We start from the raw sequence: 27,964 nt of genomic DNA, 5'->3' as shown, positions 1-27,964 counted from the left end.
TGTCTTTGCAACATGAAAGACACCATGAGCATGACTGGTGAAGGCTAGAAACACAGCAGAACGCGCTGCTTCCCTCCTGTGCCAAAACCAGCAGAGCTTACCCCAAGGCTCTGCTGCAGTTTATTTAATTCTGAGAATAGGTTTATGGGTGACCAACTATCCAGCCATATCCAATACTTGACAGCTACTAGTTTCAGCAAATACCCTATATATTTCTTGGTCAGTGAGCATTTCATTCTTCTTAACACAAAGGTTCCAAGTTATGTCAGAGGGTAAAGAGTTGATCAAAGAGACCTGCAGCTTGCAGGGTGAGGATATATTTTGGCTTTGTCTGCTCTAGAGTCATGTTAATACAGCACAGAACCCACGATTGAGATTTAATTCCCCGGGAGCACGTCACGTAGCCTGGTTGAGATTCAATGTGGCTTGGGCATAGAGTAAGTTAGTGACTGAGGATGCAACCAAGTGCTCAGTGTCAAGACTGGGTCCATGCTCTCGCCTTGCAGTTGCAGCAGAGAAGCAATTTGGGAAGCTGTTCCCAAAGGATTTCAGGCATCTGAGGACTTCTAATCGTTTTCAGATGCCACCACTAGTTTTCCGCCCAGATGTAGTACCGTGTTAGGTCCATCTAACGTGAACACAGCACCTCCACATTAGGAGAATTACTGTGAATGATGTCTTCTTCTAAAACTTATTTGCATAACTCTATATAAATAGTCAATAGTTCAAAATAGCGCTATCAGAAACTTTATGTACAATTGATTGCATGTCTTACCTCTGCCAAAGTAATTTTACTCGGAACATAAAAAAGATACATAACACTACACTGTCCAAAGACAGACTTCAAATGAGGGGTGACTATTTTTTCCAAAACTAGAGCTTCAGGCACTAGTTATAAAACTGCAGCCTTCTCTGTAAAATGTGTATCTCTTTGATAGAAAATACAAGACACATTAATAAAGTCCATTTTTTTATTTTGATAAAATCCTTATAAATATCAAAGCACTTGATCAACTTCACTGTTTTAAGTATGTAAAAAATACATAAAACTTTTGTCTCTGACATGAAGCCTTATTACTTTCTCTTCTCAGGCAAACAGACATTTATAGCCTTCGTGCAATTTGTAAACATTTTGTTCATGTTCTGCAGCTACTCCCATGACAGGGAAACATATCAGATCCAACACTAAGTCTAAAAAAAGGTGTGAAAACACGCAGCACACTCTCACTCTCTCCATGCACACTTTCCAGGCGTCCTCATTCAGAACGAACCAGCCTGAGGTCTTTCCAGCTGCATTCTTCTCCCTATGCCAGAAAACAAAAAGTGCTTGCAGGTTTTTTCCCTTTGGTTAATACTTGTACCTGCTGCCGCTGCCAAGTGTCTTTTATTTCTTCCATGGTCTGTTTGTGTTCTATCCTTCAGAAAACATTCAGAAGGCACTGAGAGGCCTTGCAGCGATAGTAGCTGTATTCTGGGGAGGAGAAAACAAAAAAATCCACCTATCTTAAACGAAGCTAAAGTATCTATGTCTCTATGTCTAATTTATTCAATTATAAGAAGGTATATAAAGTCAATCCTGTTTGCTATTTCCCTCATATTTGTCCATATAAGAACAAAAGATCCATTGAGGCAAGAAGCACAGCCTATAACACCCATGAAAAAGCAAATTCATTGTAATTGTGGAAGATGAGTTTGGTCAGAAGTACTACAGAGACTGGTAGTACTCACTGCCCAGGAAACCTCTAGCTGCCTCTTTCAGGTATCACTGGTTTTCACTTGTGGTTCTCAGAGTCTGAGGGTAAATCTAATCCTATACTAAGCTACACCCTACAGGAAGTTCATTAAAAATATCAAAAATAAATTTGGCATAAAACAAACAATTACATTCAGATAACAAAAGCTCTTGAGAGGAACACAGGCTCAAGTCAATTCCTAAAGACAGACATTTAAACACACCGCTATTGAGGGCCGATCTTTAATTAGATATTGACTTGATTCTTATTTCTTTGGCTTTAGCTATAAATGCTATCTTTGGTCTTGGAATGTAAGTGCAACCACCCAAGTCCAGCGATGACGGCGGAACTTCAGCCAGTACCTGGGAGACATTACATACCTGCGTAGTGCTGTGCTCTACTGCGAGAGGTGAGGTGTGCAACGTGTGTCTCCCACTGCAGCATGACACGTCTCTAGTACGAAACAGTCTGGAGCAACTGCTACTCCTGCCTCATGATTTTGAGCAGTGGGAGTCTGATGCTGCACGGATATAGCGCTACAGTCCCTTATCGTTCACCAAATGCAACAGACTGAGTTTAGGCGTGAATGAACAGCTCCCTCTATGCCCTTCCACCTGTCAGGTTTCAGGTTTCAGGACAGTTTCATCAGTATACCTGGTGGAATTCAGGAATACCTAATCCACCTGACATGATCCCATAATATACAAAATCCTTACTATTTGCTTTTTAAAAAAATATCGATCAGTATGTCATTACTACTACGAAGCAGGTGGAACAACAGGATCATATACCTGTTTTACTTTAATGCTGTTAGTCATTACTGCTTTATTGCTTTTGGTAGGAATAGACTAGACTAGGCTAGACTAGAATAGGTTGGAAGGGACCTGTAAGATCATCAAGCCCCACCATCATTCTATCACTGAAGAAACTACCACTAAACCATGTCCCTCAGCACCACGTCTACCCATCTTTTAACTGACTCCAGGGATGGAGACTCCACCACTTCCCTGGGCAGCCTGTTCCAATGTTTGATAACCCTTTCAGTGAAGAAATTTTTCCTAATGTCCAATCTAAACCTCCCCTGTTGTCCTAGGTAAGCATGGTATTGCAGCAGTAGCAATGAAATTATATCAGCCGTGAAAATATTTTTTTTCTTGAGAATTACAGTGTGAAGTAATAGAAGCTAAGTATTATGTTAGAGACCAGGAGAACAATCCCAGAACGTCCTTTACTGCCATTAATATCGGGGATCCTGTTCAGTAATTTAGTGGCAAATTCTGGACAACTCCTTCACCACATCTGACCCTTATGATTAGCAGTGCCCTCTGTGCGTGCAACACCAACGCCTCAACGCTCCCAAACCAACGCATTCAAACACAGTCAGACCTGTTAACATCAATGAACCTGCAACAACTCGGGACACACTTGTCTGTAAGAAACGACTGCATAGTAACCAATAATAAAACACCACCCACTTGTTATCACAACTCACAAAAAAAATTAAAAAAAAAATCACAAAGTACATTAACTATTAAAATTAATTCAGCCTTTGGTTTCAGAGGGAGACTACTCTGGCTTTACTCCTTTAATTCCTTCTGACTTCTCGTCCCTTTAAAGGCTGCGGAGGCCGGTAGTTTCTCAGCAAGCAGCAGGCGACCTCATCCTCAGCAGTGCTCAGGAGGCTGCGGAATTTGGCTAGCTGCAATCAAGAGAGACATAAGGTTCAGCAGAAAACCCTCACGCTCATACTAATGAAAAAGCCTGTAGTAAATATTAAAGGTACTTGTCACCTTTTTTTGTCCACCAGGGAGAATGGAACTGTATGGCAATTCCACCATTTCTGTCCTTGCAAATGAAAAGCGATGAGTACCAAGAAAATCTCCCAAAATATGTGTAAGAACGAAACTGCACGTAAGGATTATTTGTTTCCTATATTCACACTTGTCTTCCATAACCTGATCTAAACCAGGTTTTTCTATATTTTTTTAGTTTGATGTTATAGTTTGGAGATTCTGGAATGTTTCATGCCAAAAATTAGATTTCTTATGTGTACCTGTGTATATTTTCTTTTTTAAAGAGTGTATTCACCATTAGCCTGGAAAAGTAGGTGTGGTGCTATAGAAAGTTTCTGTAATTAGCACTTTCGACATATTAAACATGTACTCAAACCAGGAGAGATTCCAAATTTTCCCCTTGAAAAGAAGCAGAACCAGCAGTTTTTCATACCTCAGCATAAGCTTCTCTGCTTAAGCTGATCTCAGCAGAAACCCAGGTCAAAGCTCCACGTCTGAAATTTAGTATTTTGTCTAATTTCTAATATTTCCAGAATTTACTATTTCTATATACCACCTTACTCCCCTTCTAGGCTACCAAGGGGAGAACAGCACAAAAATCATTCCATTATAACTGAGCATTCAGTTGTACGGCACATTGCATCTTAATCGCATTAAGAGCAAAAAAAGTCAATGCTATCTTTCTTCACCCCATTCTAATGCTAATATTTGTAACTCAGGATCCCTGTGAGTTTCTAAAAACTTAAAATTTATTTTTCATTTCTTTCAGCCTGAAAAATGCACCAAAAAGTAGGTAGTAAACTGTAAAGCCCTGAAGAAATACAAACTTAAAGGATAAATTTAAATGCCAAAACAGTCGTGGCGATGACTGATCAATCACAATGGTGGACATTACTGGAAACAAACACTTACTAGTAAAGAACGACTGTATTTGACATTGTTTCTGACACCATGTCCTCCGAATCTGTTACACACAGGTGTCTGAATACAGTATTTCACATTTTAAAATGTATTACTTATAGATTAGCTCAAATAAGAACCTTTTAACCTGAACAATGGCTTGTCTTGGGGAAGTTGATATCTCAACACAAATTTCCAATCCCAGATCCATACGCATTGCAGCGAGTCTGACAAAGCCACATCGAGGGGAGCAGGGAAGAGAGACAGATGAGAAAAATGGAGGCGCTGAGCAAATACATGACTTCGAATCCGTTACAAACGGAATTTGAGGTCTCCTGACTAACAAGCATCCTATTCAATGAACTGTTTTAACATTTTGCACAAAGACTGAAGTCACCGTTTCTGCTGAGTATGGGGCCTAGGGTACTGAATTTTCGGAGGTATCTGTAATACTGACCATGAATGAGACAAACGTTGTGGTACAAAGATCTTAAGGTTTACAGTGTGCCCAGAATATTGATAACATATTGCAGGCGACGTAATTAGCAACATCCAGCATTAGAAACTCTAATCTGACATACTTCAGTGTCTCCAGTAGGAAAAACTCTTTATACCTAAAATGATCAGCCCACTGGGTGTCACTGTTGCAACATTAATATACAGCATGAAGCTTAATTTAACAAGAACTGTAAGTAGACTGCTACCTAGTATTACACTTTTCCTAAGACAGCCTAAGATAAACCCCAACTTATTAAAATTGTATTTGCTTTTTATTATTCTAGTAAATTCACGAAGTTTTACACATCTAGAATGCAAAAAGAAATTTACTATTGATCTGCCAAATAAAAATGCCAGAGAAAAGGTTTGAGCAGGATATTCAAATAATCAAATTGAGTGGAATTCCAGGAAATTCCAGTGGAATTTCTAAGTGTCACCAGAACCTTTTTTTTCCCATAAGTTCCTTGTGGGTTATTTTTGATTGTTAATTTTTAGAGTATGCACATTCTTTTTAAAAAATGGATAGTAAATAGCTGTTACGCAAAGGCAGGCAACAAGAAGACAGGATAAACTATTTTGTCCTGAAAATTTGATAAGGTATGCAATGCCAAGATCTGCAAAAAAATTTTTTTTGGTGTGGCATTTACAATTTCAAGCCTTATAAAAGCAACATCTCTACAGCAGTGAAAAATCAAAAAATACCTGTTCAGAACAGACACTTATGGGCTCTCTCAGAACAATCCAGATGACACTCTCAAGTAGAGGTGGAACAGTGAGAGAGCCGAAGTACGTCCAGTAGTCCAGGGACTTGGGAAGCAGACAGCTAGGATCAAAGTTTGTGAATAGTGCTCTTTTGCCCTGGAAATTAAAAACAGAAGAAAAAAAAGCTCAGGGTCGTTCTAAAGTAAATATGTTTAGAAATGTATTTCTTACACAAAGTTTTTTTTTTTTTTAAAAAGAAAGAAAGAAAAAGGCGATATTATTTAAAAGTTAGAGGCCAAGATAAATCATGCCAAAGGCAGTAGAGCTTGTTCCACTATGGGGTGGATCATCCTGGATGATCACAGCAGGTGAGCCTGTGCCCTTCTGATGAGGTCCTACCACGGTGACAGCTTTGCTGCTGCTGTCCTTGATGCCAGCAGGACCCCATCAAAGGTGCCATGTTGGCATAGGCTCCCCATAGTTATAAATGACCATGACATGGAAGTTGGAGGGAGAGGTGAGAAGACGTTAGGCTTTCAATGGGGTCTCTATGGGGCTGGTAGAGTGACCCCACAGGTTACTGCCACCCGCTCCCCTCCCCATTCACTCCTCCCAGGCCCATGGGTTTCTCTTTTTTCCGGCTATCAGGCAAGAGCTGCCTGTATGAAACATGATGTTGTGAGTCTGGCTGATCTCTCTCATGCAAACAATAGCTTATTTCTCACCCACTACCCAAGCAAAACAGGGAAGGAAACCTTTCCCTCATCTTTTTCACAACTTTCCATAAAGTATGTTCTACTGCTGTTACTATTCTCATAGCAACAAATTTGTCAGAGACTAGGTTCTGTGAGGAATTAGCCTTTTCCTCTGATCTCTTATTGTATAAAAATTATTCTTTGTCTGCTTAGTTTTCAACTTTACCTAACAAGAATGCTCCTAAACTGTCCCAAATCAGGGTTAGATATGGATAGCTATGAAACTAGGGACTAGGGAACATGAAGGTGAAGGGAGTAGCAGCCAGGTTACCAATAAAACGAAACAACAAAAATAACCACCAATATTAGTAGTCTTCTGGAAGCATTCATTCACCTTGATTCTGATGGTGTCCAAGCGGTCCGTAATCTTCTTCAGCTGAGGGTTGCATTCACCAATCTATTAACACCACAGAAAAAAAGAAATACTTGAGCTCCAGAGAAAAACAGCAAACCTAAATAATCAAAAAGCAAATGCGTAATGAAACTGTTTTACATAACCTTACTTAAGCGACTGTGAGATCTGACGGATTTTGTGAGTACGTGCCTGTGACTAGCTGGTCCTTAGAAATAGTACTGGTTTGTTAAGAAGATCCAATTCCTTGCTGACAGTATTTATTCTGGCTACTCATAGTAATTATTCCAGCCATGAAAGACCCACAAACTTTACACTGCAGGGGAATAAAAGCAATTTCTTTTTCATGTTTTATATGCAGGATATTAAAAGTTGCGGGCTTACATCTGAAACTTCAGTTGCTTAAAACAGTCAAAACATCGTTCTTATGTATCCCAAGCAGGAAGAAATCCAGGGAAACTTTCCTTGAATCATTATAACGTAAACTGGAAAGACAGAAGTATTGAAGCAGTTCTTTGCAACTGCTGCATGTAAGAGCTCCCTGATGGCGCCAGCGCCGGCAGCAGCACCAGCTGTGCTCAGGAGGCTGCGGCAGCCAGACAGAAATCACAGATTTGACCAAAGCCCTACCCTTCGTCACGGGTTTTGTGAACTCCCCATCTGCATCTTCATTCAGAAGTCAATGAAGCTGCTGCAAGAGTTTAATGTCATCTTAGAACAGGTAGAGAAAGCAAAGAGGTATATAAGGAAATTCTCCAGTTTTGGGGTTCTTTTATTATTATTTTTAAGAAGAAACGACCATCTCAGAAACAGCTAAAGAAGCATTTGAACCAACTCAGATTGCCCTCCTAAAGAAACCTGTTAGTCAAGTACAAGTTTTTGGGATCCATATAGGGGCAGCTGAATTAAGTTCCACATCTTATGTTGTACAGGAATGCAGGCTAGGCGAACTGAAGAGACTGGCTGTCTTGAAAATCTATTAATCTGTTATTTTTAATCTTTGATGGAAAGTAAACAGTATGAAGGAAACCGTATCATTTAATGCCCATATAAAACAAGTATCTCTTTAGCGATAATTATACCAACCATCACCGTTATCCCTTTGGGCTCATAATGCAGATTTATTAGGAAGGCTGAGGCATTTTTATCTTACCTTCAGAAATACGGCCATGACTGCTAATCCATCTGACTGACGAGCTGCCTCAACAAAACTGGAATACTTTTCTGAGTTCCAGTGGACCACGTGAAGCTGAAAAGCAAGAGACGCAGACAGCATCAACTCCCGCTGAACTCGAATAGTCACAAATTAACGCTACAACTTCACTGGTTTTGATACTCTACTTTGCTCTTTTGTATTCCGAGACATCCAGTTTTCTAAATGCAATTATTTTTTTGAAACTGGTAAATACTGAATTCACACAAATGGCACGAAGCATTTCCAGTGGCTGGGTTTATTCAAAATTTAGCAGCGACCAACACGTTACGGTGCCTGGCAAACTGCTGTTGGGTCCCCAGATTTTGAACAGAGAAGCTAAGGCAAGATATCCCATGGTTATATAACTAAAGCTTTTAAATCCACTTTTAGTACAGCTGACTTTAAAAAGTGATTGAAAATCATGAGGATGTTATTCGTTGCTCCTCTTTGTCCTTAATCAAGCTTTCAGTAACACTAATCAGCCACACAAATAGCTAGAAACCAGGCAGAGGAACACACATCAAACTTGCACTGACCCCTTTTCCCTTGTTTAGTTTAAGCTGAACATCAAAATTTCGTTTTTGATACTTGATTTTCTACAATTACCAGCAGTCAGGCACTTACAAGCAGCTTGAATCTCAGGTTTGAGTATTTGCGTTTCCAACATGCATTATTCTAGAACTGTCCTGTGGTAGCTGCTTAAGCGGCTTAAAGACACCATCGAGCCAGGTGGGGAAAGGAAAAGCCTGTGATGACTATCCCCATACCACCTCAGTCCCTCCTGCTAAACCAGGTTTCCTAAATCCTGGCCACGCTCCACAGCGGGAGCTCCTGGTTCCTGGGAAGCGCCAGGTCGTCCCAGCCTTGAGCAACGATCCGACTGCCAAACTGGAGAGAGAACAAACACTCACACAGCGCTTAAGACTAAGTACTTCACAAACATTAATTACTCTTGGAAGTCCTCAGTGGATTAGTAAATCTTCCTACCCATAGTTTTTAGATAAGGAAGGAGAGGGTCAGAAACAGGGCATGGGATTGGCTTTTCTAAAATCGGTGAGCATCTTTTGGAGTGCTAAAAAGCAGCTCCACAGAATGACTTAAACTGGGATGAACCCCTGAAAAAAAAAGCTTGCTGTTGGAATACAGCACTTGAAGACCTTAAAGTAAGAGCAATTCAGGAAAGCTGGAACTTGCTTTAAAGAGTTTCTATGGGAAGAAACATAGCTGCGTAGTTGGAATAGAAATCTGGGAGTACGAAAGTTTTGACTCAAAATCTCAATCCTTGCCTGACCTCTATGAGTTTTAATTTTCCATATCTATAAAACAGAGCCATTACTCACTGTTACAGGGTATAATTAATGTTTGTTAAGCACTTGGACTCTAAAGTGCTGAAACATGACTTCCAGCAAGTAAGGAATCCCATTGAAATCAATAATAATACATGTATGCTCATGATGAAACACATGCTGGCTCACGGCTTCAGAGATCCTTGAAGGAAAGTTGCTAATAATATTATAAATTAAACTGGGAGAAGACACAGTCCACTAAACCATTCTCTGATGCATTAGTATCCCGGAGGCTATAGCACCTGCACCACTCACTATTATAAGTTCACAAGAGCTACATTGAACAACTTTTAAACAATTACATTTTCACATACACAAAAAGGAAACAGATACTCTCAGTCAAAAATGACTTTTATTATGGATTTTAAAAAAGAAAAAAAAAAACAATAAAGAACAAAAAGCAAAATTCCCACAACTAAATAAAACCCACTCCCTCATAGCTTTGCCACCCCCCTCCCCAAACCACCCCCCTCCCCGACAAAAACTCCCACACAAACAGAGCTGTGAAACGCTTTTGGGTACTGCCCCATTCTCAAGGGCTTGTGACTTCTCTTTAAGGAATATATCCCGTCTTACCACCGCTCTGTCACTGCAGCTTGTGAAGAGACCTTGATCAGACCATACGTTGTCACAAAGAATGGAGCCATGGATCCCTTCTGCTTCCCGCTGGGCTTAGGGGGCTGAACCTTGCCGTCTTCTTTACCTGTACACTAATTCCTTCTTTGACTCAGTCGATGTTTTTTCTTGAAATCTTACATGTCTTCCTTATGAAGAAGAGCATTGAAACCATCTTCTTGTCTCTTTCTGAGGTATTTTCTTTTGTGTGAACAGTGCTCAGAAGCCTTGATCTTAATTCTGGGTTTCTTATCCCAAAGCCAAAGTGACATCTAGAGAGCTTCTTGTGGAGGGTTACCCAACCAACAGGTAACGGAAAGGTTTTTAGACTGGCTAGAAATTCAGAGATATTTTCTCCTTCCATTTGGTTTCTTAGATGGGAAACATATATATATTTTCTCAGCTAGAAATCTGGGTTTGGTACTTAATGGTTTTAAAGCACCTCTATTAATTCTTTATATTCCATCTCACCTGGTTCCTGTGGAAAACATAAGCCTTTAAACACTGCAAATGTCACTTTTCCCCATTAGTGTTAGAAAACTGATTTTTTTTCTGACCACTATCTCTTATAGCATTTCCAGTAAAATCTGATCACACCACTGTGCATACATTTCATTTTTTTTCTTCTTTAGTATCATGTCTTTTATTTTTCCATCAACATTTATTTTTATACTTTTTACTTCTTTTTAACCCCAGAAGACTACTGAAGCGCACCGAAGGAGGCAGAGCAGGAGCAACCTCTCCGTGCCAGAGCAGACGGTGCACTTCTCCCTGTGGCACCCTGCCTCCACGGAAACGCAGCACCTCCACAGCCAGCAGGCACCCCACAGATACTACGGTGCGGTTCTCAAAGGCACTCATAAACATCACATTGCTAAATGCACCGCAAAATGCAACACTCCTAAGGCTGGCATAAGCTTTACGTTGCACAGGCCCCAAATCAAGTAATTCTGTGGTTTGTAACTGAAGCTGACTTTGAAAACATTCTCCAAGGAAGAGACAGTGAAAGGCAAAGTTTAAAATAACTCTTGAACATTAAATCTTGCTCTCATCAAGCTCTTGTCTTCTGTACTCCTCTTTTAATCCTCTCCAAAGCTTTCAAATAGGTTCTCCTTTGAGAAAGGACCAAATATGCAACACTTCAGGAAGACCGCTTGTCTTTTGATAAAATGGGGGGGCAGAATGAAAAGTGTGAAGCGGAGGGGCAACATTATTCTTACAACGGAAAACTAGTCACAAGCTTAGAGGTACAGATGACTCCATGTAAAGCCTTACCTCTGCTGCGTACTTCATCCCATCCACCGCGTGCTCGGAGCCGGCTTCGTCGTTGGACCCCCAATGGAAGTGAATCTGGCGCAGTCTGTAGGTCCCGCTGAGCGGCCCCCCGGTCAGCACTGCAAACCCAAGCAGAGGGAAAGGCTTCACTGCAGGAACGGGAGCCACTACCCACATCCTCTAACCTCACACCAGACTTCAGTCTTCGGACAGTCCCCTGCTCCTTCTCAAAAGCTGTCCAGAAACCCTCGCTTGTCCAGGATAGGACTTTCAAAATGGCAATTACGTATAGATTAGTGGGTTATGGCTCACTAAAGGGTGTGTTGTTATCACCAGGTTTGTCTTGCTATGGGTTGGATATTTCTCAGAAGATGGGAAAGTATTTCTATTTTGCAAGTAGTTTCCTCTCCTGAATGTATTTAAAAGAATATCTGGGAAATTAAGCCTAAAATATAGGTTTTATGAATAAAGGGGAGGCTCAAAAAAGTATAATGTGAACATAATTTCTTCTCCTCTTTGAAATTTGGAGGAAAGTAGGTGGAGCTTAAAAAAAGTTTCAAGGCTCTTTCCTTCATTTTCAACTAGATCCAGTTACATCAGATTGAAGTCTGAGAAAAAGGAGCTTATATTAATATAAATTAAATGAACTCAACACCACATTTGCATTGTACAACTGCAATATTACTGACACTTATTTAGCCAGGGCTGGAAGGCATGTCCTATGAGAAGCAGCTAAGGACTTTGGGTTTGTCTAGTTTGGAGAAAAGGAGGCCTCATTGCTCTCTCCAGCTTCCTGAGGAGGGAAGTGGAGGAGGGAGGTGCTGAGCTCTTCTCCCAGGTATCCAGTGATAGGATGCGTGGGAATGGTTCAAAGCTGTGCCAGGGAAGGTTTAGATTGGAAATTAGGAAGCATTTCTTTACCGAGAGGCTGGTCAAACACTGGAACAGGCCTCCTAGAGAGGTGGTTGATGCCCCAAGCCTGTCAGTATTTAAGAGGCATTTGGACAATGCCCTTAATAACATGCTTTAAGTTCTGGTCAGCCTTGAATTGGTCAAGCAGTTGGACTAGATGATTGCTGAAGGTCCCTTTCAACTGAAATAGTTCTGTTCTATTCTATTCTATTCTATTCTATTCTATTCTATTCTATTCTATTCTATTCTATTCTATTCTATTCTATTCTATTCTATTCTGTTATTTTCTACTTAATGCATATGGGTGGGCTTTTCATTGTTTTGCTTTTGCAAGTGCTCGTCTTTTGCTAATCAGAGCTGGAACCAAGCCACCTCTGCACAGAGACTTGAATGCGAACCACATTCAGAAAGATTCCTTATTTACCACAAAACAAATCACCCCACTCTCTCGGCTCCATATCTCCTGTGAGGGTTTGGGAATTAGTCTGGACTGGTTTACTGGCTCATTATAGACATTTTAAGGGGAAAGGATGGGAGCTTTAACCAGACATTTTTTAAATTAAGAGCACTGGGGAGGACAATAGTAATTTTTTCACTCTTCTAGGTTTAGTCCAAAACCTAAACTTTGTTAGAAACAAAATACAACCAAGCAAAGATAAAAGAAGAAGTAGGCAACTTAGCAGAAGTTGCCTATCTGCTAACACAAGTAGCCTGGCTAATGAAAAGAAATTGGAGCTGTTTATCTGTGGGAAAAAAATATGTGAGCTCCTTAAAACTTCAACTCAAAAATCTGCTTTTACAGAGCCTATAAACCTAGTGAACAACAGGGATTGGGAAGTGCCACTCCTAAAACAAATTCCTTCTTTCAAGGACTGAAAACTTGGAGGCAAATGATCCTAGAAATGTGTAAAGGTTGGTGTTCTAACTGGCTAAGGGAAAACAATCATGTAGAAATGCATCAGCATTCAATCAAATACTTCCGCTGAAAAATGTGGAAAATGGCCTGATGATGTATGTGTACCACACCATATAGTGATAGTAAAACTCTTCCATTCCAACAGTAATTAAGGAAGAGGTTAGTCAGAAGCTATTTAAGGCAAATATCAGTATCTCAAAGTTTGAAAAGAGCTGGAAGAAGAGCTCTTTGAAGCATCAATATACAGATTTCAGAGAATGGAGGTGGTGCGGTACCCAAGAGGTTAAACAGAATTACACAGTTACAGACTTGACAGCCCAGTTTCAACGCTGGCCAAAGTCAAGAAACAGTTGATATGGAAGTCAGTTAATAACGTATTAAAAGATGCTAATGTATTTAGTACCAATATAATTTGATTATTTTTTTCATAAAACCACCATATGGCAGGAGTGCTTACTTCACATGGGTGCCCCAGAGGCCAAATTTTGGCCCTAGAAAATTCAGTATTTTTTGATCAATGACCTGAAAGAAAACAAAAACATTACTGATAAAGTTTGCCAGTGACAAGTGTTAGAGGAAATAGGGAATAACTCACTTTATGGATACAGAAGGATTTGAATTCTTTGATAAGTAAGGCATGATAATGGCCAAAATGTAAAGCCATGATCTGGACTGAAGAATCTAGTCCATACATAGAAGATACGGAGTCTCCTGAAGGAGACTGGGGATTACATTTGTTAATTATCTGAACAACATCTGTCAGTGCTTTGCCATGACATGAACTATATACCCTTGGAAATATGGCCTGAGGAAAGCAGTAAGAAGAGGATCACATTACCACTTTGGTGGTACCGGCTTTGGTACCAGTGTAAGCCTATAGGAACACTATGTTTGGGCCCTGTCACTGGATGGAGTTAGACCATGGAAGAGGTTCTTAGTGTATTCATATTCATATTTGTATTTATTACTTTTTTTTTTTTAAAGAAAGGAGTTTAAAGGCTGAGTTGATCCAACTCACACCAGAAATAAAGTGTGATTTTGATTTTTTTAATTGTGAGGAGAATAATTAGAACAACTTACCAAAGGCTGTAGTAGGTTCATCATCGCTGGAAATTTTGAAAACAAGATTCTATGTTTTTCTAAGAGATGTGCTTTAGTTCACCCACGCCTCCTAGGCTTGAGGCAGAGATTAATTCTGGGAAGTCCCGTGGCATCTGACACATGTGAGGTCAGACCAGATCACTGGCGGTCAGCTGATGGCTTTCAGGCAACATCCAATGTTGCTTGTATCGACAGGAAATTTAAGAATTAAACTAAGACAGTCCAGGAAAGCAAAGTATGATGCTGTCTCCATCTATGTCTCTCCCTGTTGCCACCATAAGATAATACGTCCTCAGGACTAACGGACAGGGTGATCACAAATCAGTCCTCCTCTGGCTTTGACCCTTGTGGAAGCATCACATGGGCTTGGATCCTCAGCTAAGCCTCGTGAAACCACAAGAGGATTTTATTGCTTGAAGAATCTAAACTCCTACAGTTCCAAGGGGAGGTGTGCTAGCTTGCCTACCATCTAAGAGAAGGTATTAAAGATGAAGGCACTAACATTACAAAGACTATGCTAAACCAGAGAACTTCCAAATAAGAATTATCGCTTGCAAAAATGGAAGCTACATACCCCTAGAAAAGACTGGGACAATAACACTTTTTAGAGAAGAAAAGGATCACGTGGGGTATATTTCATTTGTTCTGTATTGGCTCTTTCCTGACACAAAAAGTCCAGGTACGGATTCTAAAAAAGGGAAAAAATATATAACCAAACCTGCAGCTAAAGTCAAGATAAGAGACTTGAGCGATTCGGTTGGAATGAACCTGTAATGAGACACAAAGGATTCATCTGCAGTGAGAGAGAGCAGCATTCGAAAAATTGTACACAACACTGTTCAAACAGGGGGGCTAGCGCTATCTAGTTGGTTGGGGTGGATCAAACCATCCCTGTGAAAAGGGATTTCTGAGAAATGCAACCTGGAACTCATGTCCAAATATGTTCCCACATTGTATCATGTTGAAAGACAGGGAAAAAAAGGAATCTCGCATCTGGAGGAGCAAAACCTTACTGTTTACGAGGAGTTCGTACCCGGCAGTGAGACATGCCCAGGCTGTATGCACTTTGTTCAGGAAATGGTGGAAGAAGACACAGTGCAACAGAAAAGGAACAAACCTGATTTGTTGACGGTGTCATCAAACTCAACACTGGTGGAATGCCCGTTGTTAAGGATGATTTTAGCAGAAGCGGGATCATAATTTGGATTTAGAGGACGGAGAGAGGGATCATACTTGGTTTCCTCAGTTTTGATGTCGATGGGTGACTGACGGTCTCCATTAGCGACAGGAAAAACCTCCTTCCAGTGGGCAGGCCCTGCAATGCATTGGAAGAGAAGTCTAAATTGATGGCAGCTCCCCGCTTCATATGAAAGAAGACTCTGCTTGAACTGTTCTTTTTTGCATCTTTTAAATTCAAAAAGAGTGCACCAGAAAAACACAGATCAAAATACTCAGCTAATTTTGCTGCACCACATTGCAACAGCAGCTCTCAGGACCCCTTTATCTACCTTGCATGATGTATATAACTGTATTTGGCCTTTGAACAAGGCCATATGCAGTAGGCAGATATTTATTTATTCACAGTTAAGACTCCACTATGCACAAGACATACCCAACAAATGCTCATTCAAATCAAGCATCCTGTATCCCACAGGTACTGTGCCCCAATAAATTTTTGACATGCCATTTTTGCCTAATATCATGTCTCATTACGTGTTTAAGGATTACCTCTTATCTATCCAAAATCCCTGCTTTAAGGGGTTTTTTATACCTTAGCCATTGGCTGCAAAACACTAGAGAACACATCTTCTTTTGACTACGCTGAGTAAGATGGAGAAATGTTGAAAAAGATAAAAAGGCTGAGTGGTGCGTGGACTCGCCTGGGGCCTGATGGCAGTGCCTGTAACCTAAGCATCACTGCACAACCCATCACCTCCACCGAACCACCAACCCTGGAAACCAGCTGTCACAACACAATAGAGTCACCCTCTAACCATGAAGTCTACACACACACACACACGCACGCACGCGCGCTAGTGTAGTGCTGACAAAATCAGCAAAGAGGAGGAACACTCAGGACAATGATGCCTGCACAAGGTTTGGATTTCTATTACCTCCTACTGCTAAATGGAAGTAGATCTTCCAGACACAGATTTGCACTACCATTCACCAGAGTTAGCTAGAAATTAAAACACTAAAGAAGCTGTTAATCTATACTGGTGATCTCGAGTTAACCTTCCTCTACCCATGCAAGCTAAGCCAAAAGTCAGCTGAAAACCATTGTGTCTGTAAAACAGCAATATGGATATGAGAAAATTGACAAACATAATTTTAAAATAGTAAGAAAAGCTTCATTGATGAGATGTGTGAGGTGTCTGTTCTTATCTATTAAACGTCAGAGAGTCCTCATCAAGAATATATGTGCCATTGTTGAACCATATTTGAATAATAAACAATGAGGACAGAGGCCATAGAAGAAAAATAGGAACAATAAATTGCTTGGGGAATATGTTCTACAAGGTAAAGACAGCAAACAAGGTTTAGGATGGAAAAGAGGGTAAGGTAAGGGAAAAGGGAAAAGGGAAAAGTCTGTGGGGCTAATGAACTTTCAGTACTGTAAAGAGCATAGCACTTGTTTTTCCTCCAGGCTTGTCATGGGTAAGAAGCATAATAAATCAACCAAGAGAGACTGGATATAAGAAAAACTTAAATATGAGCATCAGAACCTGATCTTGTAAAATCTGCATAACTGGAAATCCTCCTAACTCCCTATGTTGAAGGTAACTGATCAGTGTGTTGATTTGGGTCTTCCTGGATGGCTTAGCACTTCAATAAACATCATGACAAAAAAGGATTAAAGTGTGTTACGCTGTGATTAATGACCTAACATCAAAAGTTGTCAGATGGTTTTCTCTCCTCGACTTCAATAGAAGTGAACATAGCTCCGAAACTCCCAGGTGCTAAAATAACCCAAGTGCCCCGGCCATAAATCAGGGAGGGAAATGTCCCACGGCAGCGTGGGGAAGCCGCCTGCTCAGCCACCTGGGCAGAGCCTGACTCTCCTCTGAGCAGCACCTGAAAATGGAAGAGGGAAGGAGTAGCTTGTAAAGACCAGCCTCAGACTTAAACCTCAGGCAGAACAAAGGCAAGGGCCTTCAGTCTTGAGTTTTTTAAAAAGTCCTTTTGTTAATGACTTCATTAACTAAGCTCATTAAGCAAACCACTTCTAAGACAAAAAGATAAAAATCCTACTGGTTTGAAATATAAAGCTGTTTAAACCTAATTCTTCTCACTTCACAAATGCTCATCAAAGCTATTCAATATTTTAATTACATACAGTTTAGCATATGATATAATTTTAATTGTGTTTAGCTCCTAGTACCTTGTAGTTAGAGATGCAATGTACAATTTTATTAATTGAATAATTGAAGAAGCACCGCTCCATCGTTTATACCTAACTAACTGCTGCGATTTAGGATGCTTAGGAAAAGCTTATTGACACTTAATTTTAATCCTTAGGACATTCCTAAACTGAGGAAAGGCAAAATATATTTATGTGCTTAACTACTTGGTCCTATCGTTCCATCTCCGCAATAACTATAGTTATTGTACAGTAAATAATATGAATGATTTGCATTCGTAAATAATACGAACGTGCCACGAAGAGGACCCAAGGCTGTGATTCTGGCATTAGCTAATTATTCAACAATAAACTTCAGTTCTAAAGAGGCATTGTACCTGCTTTTGTACTTGTCCTTAGCTCGGATGACCAAAATCATCTTTTGCTTTGGTGATTAAACATCTGTCAGTAACACGAGACTGACAGAAATCTGACCTTTCAAAATATACAGGAAAATTTCAAGAAATTTCAGCTAATTTTTTACCGTGTGATTATATCAAGAGGTATTCCTTATTGGATTATCTACCAGCAATCTAATACAATTATACTCTTGCCAGGAAAGTCTAGGAAAACTGTGGCTCAATGCGTCACTGTGGACCCCATCCCAAAGCAAACATTGTGCATGACTGTTGGAAATTAACACGTTACAGTTGGAAGAACACGGACACGATGCTCAAATGCATGTCATACAACCAGATTTAAGCCAGTGGGATCTCCAGGGTGCAAATTTCTTCTGCATTTGGACCCGAATTATATGCCTCTGTCTCAGCATAATGCACAGTTCAGTTTCCTAGATAGGTACTTTAAGACATGCTCAGGAATGTGTAACTCAACAATTCACCTCCTTTCATGTTTTAATTTACTGAAGGAACTTGATTAAATATAACAGGTGCTGAACTTAGGAAATTCCCTTCTGTTGATGGGCAAGTGTTCTTTTGTCGGAGGAGATTACCTAGTAGCTATTAACAATCAAAGCCATTGTGACCGAGATTTAGGACAAAAAACGGAACCATCAGCTCTGAAGGTTGCATGCCTTTACTTTAGACACAGAGTTACCAAATGTGATACACACCGCTGTCACTTTTAGATTAGACTATCGCTATTTATGGTACCCACCAGCGTTGCACATATTGAGGTCATGAATTAGATCACGTAAGGAAGGCAATTATGAGTTTATCAGGAAATAAAACTCACCACAGCACCCAACAACGGTGCTTTTTTACCCAGACGGAGTTAGAAGTGATGAGTTTCATCAAAAGGTGAGAGTCGCAACAAACAAGCCTAGCGGAGACATCTCAGAATAAGGTTGAGTTGCAGGGAGCCTCTATACTTGCATAAATAGAGCAGCACGTACATGAAAGTGAATTCTGTTTTGGACAGTTTGCTACTATATGCAGAAAGTGTATTAGTTTGGTATGGTCTGACCTTCGCAGGATCATATCCTCATTTATCCTTAAAAAGAATCCACTACCCAGTTTATCATATACAAAGTGCTTAAATTTATAAAGTTAAGTTTGCAAGCAATTTAGTTGCACATTAGGTTACAGTAAGATTAGCTCTAATAAAAAGAATTGGAAACTCATAATGGGTAAAATTATGTGCTGTTTTTTAAAATAGACACCAAAATTATGTAATTACTCTCAGGGAGAAAAAAAAAATAGTATAAGGAATTCTTATCCCTTTTTATTTATACACCACCTCAGTGTTATAGCAGTAACTACACCAAGACACATTTTTGCAGCAAAGCACAATACATGTAGGTACTTTCCATATATTTTATTAAACAAATAGTAAACTGAAGGCAATTGATTCTTGATTTGTCTTTTAACTAAAGCAATTTCCCTGTTAACTAAGGGGACTGCTCCCATGAAGGGGCGAGAACATTCCCCTCTTCACAGGAACCCTGAGCAGCAAAGAAAAGCATTGCAGGATGCCACACTGAAGCCAGTTTTCAAGATCTCAGTATTACGCCTCCACACACGAGCGCCATCAAAACCGTGGGGCAAGAACAGTGGCAAGAAAGCAAAGGCCAAAGTTTGCATAGAAATAAAATAACGCCTCTTTGCATTTCAGAAATGTGTACATCAAAGCAGGGGAGAACATTTAGTTCTGTGTATGCCGGTCAGACCATGTCCTTATACATAGATATACCATATATGCAGACATGTATGTGTAATATTTGACAGTTTACTTTATGCACAAAATGGTTTATGTTGCGGTTATCATTGCTAAGGGGCAAATGAGTTTTCCCCCAGTTTAGAAAAATGGTGCTTTTATCACTGCAAGTAACAAACACAGAACTCAGAACGAATGCAGATGTCTTTCCAACTCTTCAGGAAGTCAGCTTTAACATATGACTGTACCAAATTTAATTAATTTAACTTTGTTGCTACCTCCTTAATTGCAAAAGCTAATCTTAGTCTCAGGGAAGCTATTCAGGGCCATGCAAGGCAATAAATTTTTTCAAGAATCAGAGCAATCTTCTGCATTTGCCGTTCAGCAAAACAAGAAACAAGCAAATCCAGTAACACAAATGCATAAAAAGAGAAAAATCTGAGAAATTAAACTGATGCTAGGGAAGAGCAGTGAAGTGTTGGGTATCCATGCCTCTCTCCTTTAGTCTCCTGTAGGAGGCAGAGGAAAGGAGATGGACTGATGAAGAATTACCCACCTCAGCTGCTGGGGGCTCCAAGAGAGGAGGGGAGGGATAAAGTCAAGCTCCACCCAAAATATGTTATCAGCCAGTAAACAGAGTTTTATAGGAGAAATGGGGCCTCAAACAAGGTCCAGGGCTACCCCGATAGAAATTCTGGTGCCCACCCCTTCCTAGAAGTTGAGAATAGCAAAGGAGAAGGTATAGGATAAGGGAGGGAAAGTGAGCTTCTTATCTGTACGGTGCAGGTGAAGTCCACAGCACTCTTGGAAAACATATGGAGAAACAAATTTGAAAAACAAGACCCATTTACGTCTTTAGGGGAGGCGTAGAGCAGACTGCACAACAGCAGATAACACACCTAATCATTGCAACATCACTGCGATCCACCACCCAGTTTTTCAGGAAAAGTATATCCATCCAGAAAAGATTCAACAAAAGGACCAGGAAGGAAAGGCAGTACTTGCGCAAACAGTATTCCAAACTCCAAGTAGTCATATAAATGAAGCGTACTCCTATAGGCATGAGTGTATGCAAACATATAGCTTTCTCCTTTTACTACTATGGTGTTTTATTTCTCTGTGTACTATAACAGACAATGTAAGTTATTCCATTTACTTTATCAGGGCTGAGCCTCCAATTTACAAAAGTGCTTTCATTTCTACCTGCATGACTTGTGAGCCCGTCTGCACACAGGAGCAGCGTTTGCATGACTTACAATGCAAAACAGAGGAAAGTCTTTAAGCCTGCTGATGAGCACACCTTGGGACTTCAAAGACCGACAACATTAAGGAAACCATGAAACAACTAAAATCCAGAAGCATCTCCTCTTAGGTGCATAGTTACACATTCAAATGACCGATTCCAGTACCCAGTATTTCCCAACCATCCAACAGAAGCAGAACACAGCCGGAGTCAGGGCGGCCCTGCCATACAGCATCTCTGACCAGTGTGACCGTCTAAGAAGCCACGGATATGTACATGCCACTGTTCAACCGGAGGGCAAACGAAATCCTTACGGGGAAGGCGATGGCACAATTTTCCCACCCGGAGCCAACCCCCGACCCAACTCCGGCAGGCGATGATGCCCGCACCAAACCCCTCTCTCAGCAGCCAGCCTTGCATCATGCCCAGACAAAAATCTGCCCAGACAAAAATCTGCTCGCTCTCACGTCGCGAAGCCTCGGCAGCGTTTCCGCTCGCTCAGCTTTCTCCGGGGCTGGGGAGACGCCGGAGGCGCCCTCGGCGGGGGGGGAGATGGGGGGGACCCCGCTGCCGCCGCCGCCGCCGCCCCGACGGCCCCGCGGGGAGCACCGCGGCCGCCCCCGACCCGCCGCCCCCCTACCGTTGTGTTCGTCGTATCCCCAGTGCAGCATGGCTCTGGTCTCCTGCCGGGATGGGACGGGACGGGACGGGACGGGACGGGACGGGACGGGACGGGAGAGGCGGCCGCACCGTCACCGCCGCCCGCTTTGAAGGCGACGGGCGGTGACGCCCCGATGCTCGGGCGCCGATAAGGAGCCTCCAGCGCTCCCCGCCCGCCCAGCCCGGCTCCGGCCCCCCGGCCCATCCCTGTCGGTTCTCCTCCCCGCCCCCCGCCCCCTCCCCAGCCCTCCGCCGCCCAGCCTCCCCGCGGCACCGCGACGTCGGGGCGGCCGGGGGACAGCGGCACAGGGGACCGCTGCGACAAAGTTAATCCCCCCCCCCCACGACAGCCACCCACCTTGCCGCGAGTGCCGTCAGTGGGGCGGCAAGGAGAGACGGGGAAATAAGTGTCCGTTCCCGGGGTTACCACCCCCCCCGGCCCCCGAAAGGCAAGCACAGGGGGCACGGCTGCCTGGCTCCCGCTGCACAATTCCCTTTGGAATTTTGGAACCGGCCGTAAAAAGATTCACCGTTTACGGGCGGAGCCCACAAGGCAGAAGGGTTTATGTGCTTTAGTTATGTGCTTTAGGTAATCCTGCTCTAGCAGGGGAGTTGGACTAGATGATCTCTAGAGGTCCCTTCCAACTCTGAAGATTCCGTGATTCCGGGTTTCCTGCAACCCACTCGTAATTTTTTAATTTTTTATTTTTTTAAACCCCTGTGTTTCAGGGACTGGCCGGCCCGCGTTTCCTCCCCGTGGCCGTTCACTCGGTGGCGGCCAGCGGTGAGCAGAGCAACAGCTGGAACTGACGCACTTCTCCCCTAAGCGTCTCAGCCAGCGGCGGGAGCGTTAACGGCACTTTTAGATCCCAAAGCGTTTCGGCTATTTTATATTTTCAGTATTTTTATACTCATTAAAATATTTTATAAAAACCACCTTCAGCAGGTCACTGGGAAGGGGAACACACCAACCAATCCCTAATGTATAAATACAGGTTTTTTTCCATTATTTTGTTACTACAAAAAGCACTTTAGGTACGTATTTTAATTAGCTATACCCACGAGCTGCATAAAACCGCACGCCACCGTTTAAACGCAGGCACTGAAGCCGCTCTGGTTGAGCGAAGTCTGAGACCTGTGTGTGCGCGCTATTACACAATAATGACGCACCGACGGAGGAACTTGCACTTGAAGACTGCAAAGTTTGGGTCTGGGCTGATTTTATCATCCATATCCCGCCCCCCGTCCCCCGCCCCCCCGCCGTGTCCCCTCCCGCTGCCGGGGGGCGCAGCGCCCCCTGCCGGCCGCGCGCGGCCCCGCCGCCCGATGACAGAGCCGGGGGGGATTGGAGGCCTCTCCGGCGCGCGGGTGTGACGTCAGTCGCCGCCGCCGCCGCCATGGGGAAGAGCCGGTCGCGGTCGGCGAAGGCAGCGAGTGTCTTCAGCATCGCCCGCAGCGGCGCCGTCAAGGCCAAGGCTAAGGGGAAGGCGCGGCCCGTCACCTCCGGGCTGAAGCAGGTGAGCGGCGCCGGGGCGGGGGGTCGCCGGGCGGGGTGTGGCTGGCCCGGAGAGTGGCGCGGTGGCTTCCCCGGTGCGGGGAAGGCCGCAGCCCGGCCGCGTCGCCCGTAGGCCCCACGCCGGGGCGGCGGGCCGGGCTGGTGCGGCCTTTCTTTCTCTTGGGCCGCTTCTGCGGGGCGGGGGAAGCGCTAGTGAGCGAGGGACTGGGTACAGGGGTTTTACGGACAGCATTCTTCTGGGTACGAGATCGCGGAGTAGATGATTTCCACCTGAAAATTTGGTTTATATGTTGATGTCGTCGTCCTCAAAAAGAGAGGCACAAAACGTTTATTTGGCTGATCTGCAAGCATCCACCACATGAGACTTAAAGCTGTTCTGCTTGAGGGGGATGCATTTAGAAAATACCCAATGGAACAGAATCATAGAATTGGTTGGAAGGGTTGGAAGGGACCTTATAGATCATTGAGTCCCACCATTAACCTAACACTGACAAAAACCATCACTAAACCATGTCCCTCAGCACCACATCTACCCATCATTTAAATAGCTGCAGGGATGACGATTCCACCACTTCCCTGGGCAGCCTGTTCCAATTTTTTCAATGAAGAAATTTTTCCTAATATCCAATCTAAACATTCCCTCAAGCAACTTGAGGCCATTTCCTCTTGTCCTATCGTCTGTTATTCAGGGGAAGAGACTGACACCCACCTTCCTACAACCTCCCTTCTGGTAGCTGTAAAGAGCGATAAAGTCGCCCCTCAGTCTCCTTTTCTCCAGGCTGAACAACCCCAGTTCCCTCAGCTGCTCCTCATAAGACTTGTTCTCCAGACCTCTCACCAGCTTCGTTGCCCTTCTCTGGACACGCTCCAGCACCTCAATGTCTTTCTTGTAGTGAGGGGCCCCACAGTACTCAAGATGGGGCCTCACCAGTGCCGAGTACAGGGTAGCAACTCTGTATGTCCTGGGGAGTGGGGTGCAAAAGACATTAGTTGTTTAATGAGCTTACATTTTTCTAGGCAACGCTTGCAGCATCACCGATGGTGTAATTCAGGCTACGGTTTAACAAAATGGCTGGATCCAAAGCACTGGGCACAGATGTGTGCCCACTGTGAGGGGAAGTCCTGCTTCTTTCCATCATCTTCCCAGCCTCAGCGCCCCTTACCAGGCTCCGGGCTGTGTTCCCACAGCTCGCCTTGATGCTGGCCCAGGAACTCATCACATACTAGGTCATTCAACTTGCTAAATCAGCAGCAAAAGCAATTAAAAATGTGTTTTGCATTTTTTTTCTGTTGGGTTGATGCGTTCAACAAACTTAATTATGAATGAATGTAAAGAGAAACTTTTTTTGGAGGAAGAAAGGATGGAGCCTTTTCTGATCCAGAAGCTGTTTATTTGTCTCTGCTGTCAAGTAAAACTGTGTCAGTCAGATGCACTGAACAGATCTAAGAGCACCCTGCCTTCTGTTTTACTCTTAATTCCTCTTTTCCCTCTTCTAACACCTTAGGTGGGCTGTGATGCACCGTAGACCCTTCTAAAGCAATGGAAAAGTAAATGAGCAAAAATAATATTCTGCCGGTTTTGTGTCTGGAGAGCACCACAGCCCAGAGGAGGAAGAGAGTGGGTCATGTGGCAGGGAGCGATGCAGGGGAAGAGGGATGGGGGTATCTAAGCAAGAGTTTTCCTTTTGGTAGCGGCAAGTCATTTTACGGTGTCTTCTTAAACCCTGCCTCCAGCCTGAGCTGTGTGATCTGCTGAGAGTCTAGAAGAGCATCTGATAATAAAAGCAGAAAGTTAGTGGCGTATTGTTCCCATTAGATTTAGTTGCAGTCCGCTGGGCAAACAGAGTTAAATAGCAGCTCTGAAAAAAGGCCCTTTCAGATTTCTCCTGGAAGCTAAAGCCACTTGACAAGTTCATCTGGTAGACAGACAGGAGTGTAACAAAACTAAATTTGGAAATAAACAGGGAGCCCCAAAACAATTTCATATTGCTGGCGTCACATCTCCACTTAGTCTAGAGGGTTCTGTATAATAAAGGGAGAAACAGGTTTAAAAACATATTCAGTAGCTTATTAGGAGTAAAATTTTATTCTGTGTGTTTGAAGCCGTATTCTTTAATTCATTAAGCCTTTGGGGATGTACTTATCATTAAGCAGTATAGGAAAATGATAAAAAAAATCATTAAAATAGGTTTATTCTCTAATAGATAAAAGCTCATTATAACTATTCAAACAACTTCTGATATAGATACACATGCTAGCTACAGAGCCTCTTTTTATGGAGGACTCCTGCCAGAGTAGCTGAGGATATCAGGTATTAAAACTGACTGGATCCTTTCAGCACCCCTGTGAAGCTGGAAAATGGTAACAAGCTCCGATGGGAAACCTGAGCTCTTTGTAAATTGCATTGCACACTGTCTCATCCGCTCTGATTTGAGCTAGGAGCTAAGTCCGTGTTTCTGGAGTCACCATCCAGGTTATTATGAATTGAACTGCTAATCTGAATAGGCTTTTTTTATCAGCCTCTTGCCACTGCTTTCTTACTACTGGTTCTCTCGGTCACTCACTCAGAATAAATGGAATTATTGTTAATGTACACACACTGTGAAGTTATGGAGGCTTTGAGAGCAAAATGAATACGTGTAACAGTTCACGTTTTGCTTCTGCTTATGTAAATTGCTGAGAGGTGAATTACAGGGGTAGCCTTTGGAACAGCAGTAGGTATCCTGAAATTTGGGGTTGCCTGAAGAAGTACGAGTGTGCTTCTGGAATATTTGCAACGTAATAGGCCATAATCTGGCTACAATCCTCTTCCAAATGTGGTGCTTCACAAGCAACAGGTGCTAGGGCTGAGATCAGCTGAATTTTAATTTGCTGCAGTGGTGAAAGAGTTGATGGCCCCATGCATCCACCCTGCTCCTCTATGACAGATTATTGTCCCCAGAGCACAGCACACATCTATGTCTTAGCTCTTCTCCTTTGAAAGCAAGCATCATTGCTGAAATAGCTTATGAAGGCAGACTTGGGCTAGTAAGTGAGGCTGCGGTGTCCAGGGACCAGATACACTTCTGGTCTGATACAGCCACAGATGTTTCTTTAAATACCATAGCAAAATTTGATAGACGTTGTTGGCCAGACCTACAGTGTGAACAAGCAGGGATGCAAGGTGTGATGCTGAAAGGCAAGCTACTGGAAGAAATTCAAAATGGTAAGATCATTTACAAATGAAGGAAGGAGCCTTTCCTGGAACTCCACTCCAGCTAAGAGAAGCTGAGGGTGACACAGCGGGGCCTGTCCACAGCCTGGCTTTTGTTTTCTCTGTGTTCAGTTTCTGGGCTCCCATTCCAATAGTACAAGTTTAATTGCTTTCATAATTTCCAGTTTATTAGAACATTAGTAGTACATGACTAGATGATATAATTAAGTAACATATAAACTCAAGTTTAAAAACATACCTACTAAAAAGCAATTTTGGAAGATATGCATATAACACTGGCTGTATAATAGTTGTACAAAAATGGTGCAATTTCACATGCCAATGGAATTTCAGTTAAAAATACTAATGTGTGTGTTTTTTTCCCCTGCCCAGATAAACATTAGAAATGCTGAGAAAGTTAGTGCAATAAATAAAGCATTTGCTGAAGTTCAGAAAGAAGTACAGCAGCTATCAAAAAGCGCTGCAGCAGAACCTCAGAAGAGTCATGAGGTAATTTCCCTTTGTAAAAATTTGAGGAGGTAAATGAAAGGAAAATGCATGTTCAAAGCATTATATTCTGGCTCTAAGACTGCAGGCAATTCATGCAGTTGCTTTAAAGCTTTAAATCCAGCTTTATTAATTTCAGTTGTGTGGTAATGTTGAAATCTGGTTAGCATATTCAAGCGCTATATAACTACTAAAGTCAAGAGAGAAGAGGGTGGACAGCCAAGCTGAAGCATGCTTCCAAAACATATTTTTAAATTATGTTCTATTTATTTTTTTTAAAGTTAATTCCAGCTCCAGTCCCTTGATTTGAGACTTATGCTCAACGTGAATAGACACAGAAAGTAAGGGTGAACCTTGCTGTTCCCCACCTGAAGCACCTGATAGTGCTTTGAACCAAACAGCTCTGCCTCTTTCTGTTCCCAATTCCTAAGGCTTCATATTGCCTCTTCAGAAGTACCAACATCTGAAACAGCAGTTTCTGTACTGGAGCTCTTGCCTGTAGCGCTTAAGAGTTCAAGACACTGTTTCACTCGTCTTCCTTTGTCTAGTTTATTAAACGGGGCTACATGCAGTCTTGAGCAAGAAATAATTCACAGAATTTAATTGCAGACAAGCTCCTCCATATAAGCTCTTTATGCTCCTCCTGATATACTGGGCACAGTTTGGGGGAGAGAGAAAGCAGCGGGCTGGGACAAAGTACAGATAAATCCATCCTGACCGTTGGGAGAGATGGACATGAGTTGAGTTTTATTTACTGCGCCTGGGGTGATCAAGTTTCTATATGTCTGGAGCACCAGAACAAGTGTCAAATACCTTAAGGAGAGGCTGAGGGAAAAATGAAACGTTACTCGCGTGATGCTTTGTCTTTCTTCTGCAGCATAAAGTATTGGCTGCTTATCTGTCACGTTTAGTGATTTTTGTAATCCCCCAAATCATTAAGTTATGACTGCAAAATTAGTCTAAATTAAATATACAAAGACAAACTAATCTTCTATAGATGACAGATATTTATTAGGGTTTTTTTTCAAGCAGAGTAAAGAGATACTGCTTTCTACTTTAAACTGTAACTCATTTCTTTCAGGTTTCCACACATCTGGAAGAGAAACCAGCAAACGTGGACGCTGCCACAAGCCTATTAGCTCAATTGTAATGTATAATGGACAATGAAGGGATTGCAAGAAATGAAGATCAAAAATACTGATGGCTTTGTTTGTACAATTTTATTAAAAAAATCTTG

General features: G+C 42.3%; 2 protein-coding genes across 4 annotated transcripts; one reads left to right on the top strand and one right to left on the bottom strand.

The window, feature by feature from the left end:
* Positions 1-957: 957 nt before the first annotated feature.
* On the bottom strand, positions 958-21,972 carry LOC134512090 (carbonic anhydrase 13-like). 3 transcript variants are annotated; one of them, XM_063327139.1, is made up of 9 exons: positions 21,870-21,972; positions 15,211-15,408; positions 14,073-14,861; positions 13,450-13,514; positions 11,165-11,283; positions 7,887-7,982; positions 6,716-6,778; positions 5,627-5,782; positions 958-3,432 (listed from the first exon to the last, which is right to left on the bottom strand). In XM_063327139.1, coding segments are annotated over exons 4-9 (549 nt in total). In that variant the 5' UTR covers positions 13,451-13,514; positions 14,073-14,861; positions 15,211-15,408; positions 21,870-21,972; the 3' UTR covers positions 958-3,318. The 3 variants fall into 3 exon arrangements, 2 of the variants coding, with proteins under 2 accessions (XP_063183209.1, XP_063183208.1); XR_010070046.1 differs by lacking the exons at positions 13,450-13,514; positions 14,073-14,861; positions 21,870-21,972 and adding an exon at positions 21,492-21,654 and having other exon boundaries at positions 958-1,471; positions 2,114-3,432; XM_063327138.1 differs by lacking the exons at positions 13,450-13,514; positions 14,073-14,861; positions 21,870-21,972 and adding an exon at positions 21,492-21,654.
* Positions 21,973-22,871: 899 nt separating this feature from the next.
* On the top strand, positions 22,872-27,943 carry RBIS (ribosomal biogenesis factor). Its single transcript, XM_063327137.1, has 3 exons — positions 22,872-23,028; positions 26,614-26,730; positions 27,809-27,943. Exons 1-3 carry the CDS (start codon positions 22,909-22,911, stop codon positions 27,875-27,877), a joined length of 306 nt encoding a protein of 101 aa, XP_063183207.1. The 5' UTR covers positions 22,872-22,908; the 3' UTR covers positions 27,878-27,943.
* Positions 27,944-27,964: the final 21 nt, after the last annotated feature.

The sequence above is a fragment of the Chroicocephalus ridibundus genome, chromosome 2, assembly GCF_963924245.1.
Source record: "Chroicocephalus ridibundus chromosome 2, bChrRid1.1, whole genome shotgun sequence".
NCBI lineage: Eukaryota > Metazoa > Chordata > Aves > Charadriiformes > Laridae > Chroicocephalus > Chroicocephalus ridibundus.
This window is presented reverse-complemented; position numbering and strand designations above follow the sequence as displayed.

Bases quoted from the DNA above. Each gene is read 5' to 3' on its own strand.
- LOC134512090 (XM_063327138.1), bottom strand. From the start codon at position 21,522: ATGCTGCACTGGGGATACGACGAACACAACG. The intron at 6,779-7,886 runs GTAAGATAAAAA...TGGTGTTAATAG, and splicing joins TCATGGCCGTATTTCTGAAG to ATTGGTGAATGCAACCCTCA. The intron at 5,783-6,715 runs GTGAATGAATGC...TTTAATTTCCAG, and splicing joins TGGACACCATCAGAATCAAG to GGCAAAAGAGCACTATTCAC.
- RBIS (XM_063327137.1), top strand. From the start codon at position 22,909: ATGGGGAAGAGCCGGTCGCGGTCGGCGAAGGCAGCGAGTGTCTTCAGC. The intron at 23,029-26,613 runs GTGAGCGGCGCC...TCCCCTGCCCAG, and splicing joins TCACCTCCGGGCTGAAGCAG to ATAAACATTAGAAATGCTGA. The intron at 26,731-27,808 runs GTAATTTCCCTT...CATTTCTTTCAG, and splicing joins AACCTCAGAAGAGTCATGAG to GTTTCCACACATCTGGAAGA.